The sequence below is a fragment of the Lotus japonicus genome, chromosome 3 (genome assembly GCF_012489685.1).
Source record: "Lotus japonicus ecotype B-129 chromosome 3, LjGifu_v1.2".
In the NCBI taxonomy this organism is placed as follows: Eukaryota; Viridiplantae; Streptophyta; class Magnoliopsida; order Fabales; family Fabaceae; genus Lotus; species Lotus japonicus.
Genome location: NC_080043.1, coordinates 49,593,521 through 49,599,850, shown reverse-complemented (window position 1 = coordinate 49,599,850; position 6,330 = coordinate 49,593,521). Strand labels below are relative to the sequence as shown.

The 6,330-nt window shown below is 37.5% G+C and overlaps 1 protein-coding gene across 1 annotated transcript; it reads right to left on the bottom strand.

The window, feature by feature from the left end:
• Positions 1 to 515: 515 nt before the first annotated feature.
• On the bottom strand, positions 516 to 1,861 carry LOC130744269 (protein FAR1-RELATED SEQUENCE 5-like). The gene is made up of 5 exons (XM_057596459.1): positions 1,529 to 1,861; positions 971 to 1,441; positions 810 to 869; positions 638 to 688; positions 516 to 545 (listed from the first exon to the last, which is right to left on the bottom strand). The coding sequence occupies exons 1-5, from the start codon at positions 1,859 to 1,861 to the stop codon at positions 516 to 518; spliced, it is 945 nt and encodes a 314-aa protein (XP_057452442.1).
• Positions 1,862 to 6,330: the final 4,469 nt, after the last annotated feature.

Sequence of the window (6,330 nt, the reverse complement as noted above, 5' to 3'; positions counted from 1 at the left end):
CCAATAGCATGTCTAGTAAAAAGCCAAGTAAAATCCTTCATGTGCAGGACTGAATTAGCAATAGCATTCCCAATATCTTCATCTTAAAAATCAGTTCATAGAACTACACAGCAATGTTTGTGAACGTGAGGGGTAGTCAAAGCATTTTCTCCTTAGTTAAGTTGTATTCCAAATTCAATGAAATCTTTGTTGTTACACTAAATTTACTTTGTTATAGCAACAAATCTTGAAATCTGAGAAACCCAATGATAGAAATATATTATAAAGCCATTCATTTGTTAATCAGTGCTACACCAGAAACAAAACAGAAAAAATAATCACTGTAGAAATCAGTGCTACACCAGAAACAAAACATAAATCTCATTTACTGCAGATCAGTGCTACACCAGAAATTGACTAATCTCTAAAACTCAAACAAGCACTCAAATGTCTTCCCATCGCGGTAAAAGAAGAAGTGAAGGACCACGTTCATTTTCTCTTTGACAGGGAATGAAGTTATCCCGTGAATTGAATTCCTATATAGGAAAAAAAGAAGAAGTGTCAATCTAAAGCACAAACAAAACAGTAATTAGTTTTAAGCAAAAACAGCATGCATCTGTAGGGAAAATATAGAAAACTTGTGTCATATTAATTGAACCTGTGTCATATTAATATCAAGTGATGTAGGACCTGGACCCGAATTGAATTCCTATATAGGAAAGAAAAAGGATTGTCAATCTATAGCACAAACAAAAGAAGAATTAGTTTTAAGCATAAACAGCATGTATCTATAGGGAAAATATTGAAAACTTGTGTCATATTAATCTAACCTGTATCATATTAATATCAAGTGATGTAGGATCCAGACCTTCATGTAAAAAAGGCACATTCTGCATACACAATAGTCAAAAGCAAAAACATGATTTAGATTTTTAAGTGCATTTTGGAATAAATGCCACAAGCATAAACGATGATATGATTCAGGAAAAACCTCTGCAATTGCTCTTGCCATGGCAGCATCTTGATATGTGAAAATTGTCTTTGGCTTTTTTCCACACATAGCCTTGAGAAAAGTCTTAAACAACCACTCAAACGATTCAGCGGTTTCATCATATAGTAATGCTGCACCAAATAATACACTTTCCCGATGATGGTTGAAACCAATGAAGGGAGCAAATGGTCGTAAATTCTTATTAGTGCGGTAAGTGGTATCAAAGCATACCACATCTCCAAAATAAGCATAATCCAAAACCATTTTTGCATCCGTCCAGAAAATATTAGTTATTTGACTATCAACATCAAGTTGAATTTCATAGAAAAAGGACGGATTCTCTGTTTGCTTTGATTTAAAGTAATGAAGAAGAGTGTATGCTTCACCTTCTTCCATTTCCTTCATCCTCTTAGAACTCAAATGATTTCTGATATCTTTAGCTGTGCATCCAACATTCTCTCTCCCTCCAGCCTGTCGACTCATAAACTAAAAAATTAATTTTTGACGTATACTAGAACGAGCTGCCATTTCAACTTCAGCCGCTTGAGCAACATAAACTCTCATTTGTGAGGGCAACTTATGCCTACTCCTCGGAGTTGCAAGCTCATGATTATGTCCTTTCACAAAAGAAGTAACAACATATTTTCCATTTGATGATCGACCAATAACCATGTGTGCTAAACATCCTGTTCTGATATCTTTGCGGACAATTTTTCCTTCATCATCTTTGATCCTTTTAAAGCCTTCCTTAAAGCAAACATATTTTCGAGATATTACAATCTCCTTATCTAATTTGCTTGTATTCCTCCAATCTTTTCTAACGCTGAAACCAACGAATCCAGTATACATGTTATAAAATCTATATGCATGCTCTTCCGTATCGAACTCCATGCCAACATAGGGGGTTATATCTTCCTAAGTCACTTCATGCTCAATATTATCCTTCCATTTAACTACATAAAAAGATAATATATTAAATTTAAGAAAGGTAATAGTGCATAAACAGAGGCTTAGAAAACAATAAACTAAACCAATAAAAAGACACCTTAAAAGACAAACAAATAAAAGAGTCAAAGCCCTCTAACAGAACAGCCAAGACCCGACCCGCACACCATTTGATCATATAGTCCAAACTTGATTCATTGGATTATTTTGTTTGCCACATTACTGCAGTAACATCATGCAGTTTAAGTATAGAAACTATAACTTGATGAATCAACCACAATATTCCTCATGCCACCGTAAACTCTAAAGACTAAATTAATGATAGGGAGCACGGGAATAAAGAAATTTCGTTCATAGTTCTTGCGTGAGGGAAACTCAAAATAGAGCTTGTCAAACAACCACTTAATCCCAAAAGCTTAAGCTGTTGGGTAAGGGCCACTTTAATGGTTTTATATTATATTCTAACACGCCCCCTCACGCAAGAGCCCTTTGGGCTTGAAGCGTGGATAAATGCACATGCCCACCTACCATGTGCTTAATTAAATTCCACTTTTTTAATTAGAAAGTGAGGGGAGCAAGGATCGAACTCTAGACCTCTCGGTCATAGAGGCTCTGATACCATGTCAAACAACCACTTAATCCCAAAAGCTTAAGCTGTTGGGTAAGGGTCACTTTAATGGTTTTATATTATATTCTAACAGAGCTGTTTTTTAGAAAGAACCAGAAAGACTAAATTAATAATAGTTCTCTATTTCAAAAAGAACCAGAAATTTCGTTCATAGTTCTAAAAATCTATAGAAATTTTCCAGAGTTGTATTAGAAAAGAGTACATACCATTGGAATCAGGAATAGTATGTTCATCCCCTTTTTCTATAGCTACAACCCCTAAATTCATTGTTGTTGATTCTCTGTGAAGCAGAGAGAAACTTTGCAATTGTAGAAGGTAGAACGATTGCAGAAGACAATCCGTTTCTTTTGGTTCCCACAGAGAAGAGTAAGCGTTGAAGAAATACGTGGGGAGCAGGTTGGTTAAAGGGAAAAGGGGAAAACGACATTGAAAGGTTTAACGGAGTGAATTCCCTAAACCCTTAATTATTGTTAGGTGTATTCACTAATCCACATGTCAATTTTTTAGAGGACAACAACACCAACAGTACCAATGGTACTGCACCTAAGTTTTTCCCTTTAAAATTATCAAAAAGAAGAAATATATAATAATATCGAAGGCAATTTAATAATGCCATTGATAATACCATAATGTTATCTATAACACAATGATAATATAACGATAAAGTTTGATAAGAAATCATAACAAACAAATAAAACAAAGTTATGGAGTAAAGTAACTGTGACACTACGAGCCCTTTTGGTGGTCAGGATAAGATAAGGGCATGATATGATAGAGAGTTTGATAAAGACAGGATATGATAATAGCATGACAGACTCTTATCATATCCTGTGTTTGAGGTGGACATGATAGTGATAGGATATGATATAAACATTGAAAAAGACATCAAATTTTCCTTTGAATAAAAAATACATTATATTTTTTTAAAATTAATTTTCTAAATTACCTTTTTTTAAATTGATTATTCTATTAATTTTTTTATATTTTTATAAATGAGCCTATTTTTTAAAATTATATTTTTTATTAATCAGCCTATTTTAATTTTTTTCCTGCACCCTACCTATTTTAATTAAAGGTAAAAGCTATATATTTGACCAATTAGTTTTAATTTAGTAGTGACAAGTGATAAATAATAACACATAAAATAAATTTAAAAATACTTTTAATTTTTTTCAAAAGTACTTTATATTTAAACTATAAATTAATATGTAAGTAGAGAAATAATTTTAATTAATAGCAACTAATGATATAAAATTTGGACTGGGCGAGATCCTAGGGTCCCTCGCCCAGAAGCACTGGTCTAAGGCGAGGAGCGGACCAGGGACCTGGGCCTTCATCCCGGAGGCCCAACCGGCCCATTAGGATGATTTAGAGGCGCTAAGCCCAACTCCCCCAACTATAAATAGGGGAGGAATACCAATTGTAAAGGACTCTTAGCTCATTTGAGAAATAACAAACTTGAAATTCAGTTACACTCTCTCTCTAAGCGGTTACGCTCTCATTCTCTCTAGGAATCTCACATCACGTTCCTTACACCTTAGGTACTATACCTCATCTCAATGTTCATGAAGGAACATTTTGACGCCGTCTGTGGGGAACAGTAGATTTTGATTCCCGGACTACGTGGATTACAATTTGGTTTAGAAAAATTCAGTTTTCTGTGAGGTTTTCTGCGATTTGAAGATTTTTGGTCGAATTCTTGGTTCATCGACGGAGCCTGATGGAATCGTTTTGCCAACGGTGTAGCGAGGAACCGGAGCGGAGCCACGTTTCTTCCCCGCGCACCGCAAGGCTAGATAGACATCGCCATGCTGAGGCACGCCGTGCACTGAGTGACGACTTAAGACTGCAAAATGAGTGTTTGCAGGAGCAATTGGAATACTATCACCTTAAGCAGTGGAATGAGGAGGAGAAGGAAGCGGAGGTTGTTGCGGAGGTCAAACCATTCTCGGCAGCAGTGCGAGAGGTGACCGTACCTGACGTTATGACAAGCCTCGTGTCGGAGACGTACGACGGACGAACCAATCCGCAAGATCATCTGCTACGTATCAATGTGAAGATGGCGATAAGCGCGGTTTCTGATGCGGTAAAGTGTAGAATGCTTCCGTCCACATTCCGAGGCGCAGCAATGACCTGGTTTATGGCCCTGCCACAAGGATCCATAAAGAAGTTCCGCGACTTTGCGTTGAAATTCCTTGGCCAGTTCTCAATCGGCGAGGTCGGGGATCTGTTTTAGATTCGGCAGGAGGAGCGAGAGACGTTGAAGAAGTACATGGAACGGTACAACGCCTTGTCCGCAAGATTTGAAGAGGCGGAACCTCGGACATACGTTTGCGCTTTTAAGAGCGGATTGTTGTCAGGAAAGCTGAGCTGGGAGCTGGGTAGGAAACCAGCGCGCTCGATGACCGAGGTACACACCCGAGCGAGAGACTACATCATAGAAGAAGAAGACGACGCATGTAAGAGGAAATGGTTGAAGGCGGCAAAGGTGTCGCTGGTGAGGAAACAGATACAAGACAAGGAAGCAAGTAATGTGCTGAAGGTTAAGGAAGTTGGCTGATGACCCTATGTTAGTAGTGGTTTTAGGGTAATTTCTTTGAGTGTTTTGAGTCTTTATCTTTGTCTCATGTAGTGTTTCATGCATTCTCATGCATTTTTGTGTTTATTTGAGTTTGAGTTAAGTTCTGGTAATTTTATGGTTTTATGAGGGCTGTTTTTGCATTTTTATAGAGTTTAGGACTTGCATGAGTTTTGCCATGATTTTGTGAGGACTAAGGTGGTTAAAAGCCCTTTGAATTTCTTGATTTTACTCCTTGTTTTGGTCCTTTAGTGCTGCAGCAGGTAACTTATGGAAAAGGAAGGCCAACATGCAAAGGAATTGAAGAAAGCATTCAAAGGGGGGTTACAAAAAGCTGAAAAGCCACCAAGAGCGTGCAGCTGGCGCTCAAGCGCCAGCACTCCAGAAGCTGGAGCCTTGCATCTGCCACATGGGCGCTCAAGCGCTGCCCTGGGGCGCTCAAGCGCCCCAGCTCGACTTTTTTTGCCTATAAATAAGGCTTTAGGCCATTTTGTTCAGAACTTTTGATTTTCTTTGAGATTTTTACCAAGTATTGAAGCTTAGGAAGTGCGGGGCTTGTGAGAGGCTTCCACCTTGTATTTTCCAGGTTTTCTTTACATTTTTGTCTGGATTCACTAGCCATGAGTGGCTAGTACTCTCTTTTGCTTTGGGTTCAATGTGATTTCATGAATTTCTAGACTTAATTCCTATCTCTATGCTCTTGTTCTTGAATCTACCTTATATTTCAATTCTTTTATGCATGATAAGCTTGGGTGCACCTTTGCTTAAGGCTAAATTGCAATCATATTGGAAGATTGTTGTAATTTGGGACTTGGGTTGGAATTGACCTCTCTTTGCTTGCTTCTAGGAATAGAGTGGGGGATTGGTTTTGTTGGCCTGAAAATTGCATGCTTATAAACCTCATATGAATGACTAGGTACACAAGGAATTGAGCTTAGCTTTTAGTATGAGAGAATTGTTCATGTGAGGAATCAATGAGTAAGTATCTAGGCTATAACAATAAGGGAATGATTCAAGGTTTCAATTGCATAGGGTAGGTTGTCTAGGAAGGATTGGATGAACATTAACCCAGAGCATTTTCATCAATTGATATTTTCATTTTCTTCACTATTGCTTATTTTGCAAACTCTTGTTACAAACAAACAAATCCAAAAACTGAATTTTATTTGCCTTCAAACTCACAAGCTTCGAGCTTAAACCATAATTCTC

Coding starts and splice junctions, on each gene's coding strand:
- LOC130744269 (XM_057596459.1), bottom strand. CDS start 1,861: ATGGAGTTCGATACGGAAGAGCATGCATATAGATTTTATAACATGTAT. Junction 1,442..1,528: donor AGTTGCCCTCACAAATGAGA/GTTTATGTTGCT, acceptor ATGAGTCGACAG/GCTGGAGGGAGAGAGAATGT. Junction 870..970: donor TGGCAAGAGCAATTGCAGAG/GTTTTTCCTGAA, acceptor TTGTGTATGCAG/AATGTGCCTTTTTTACATGA.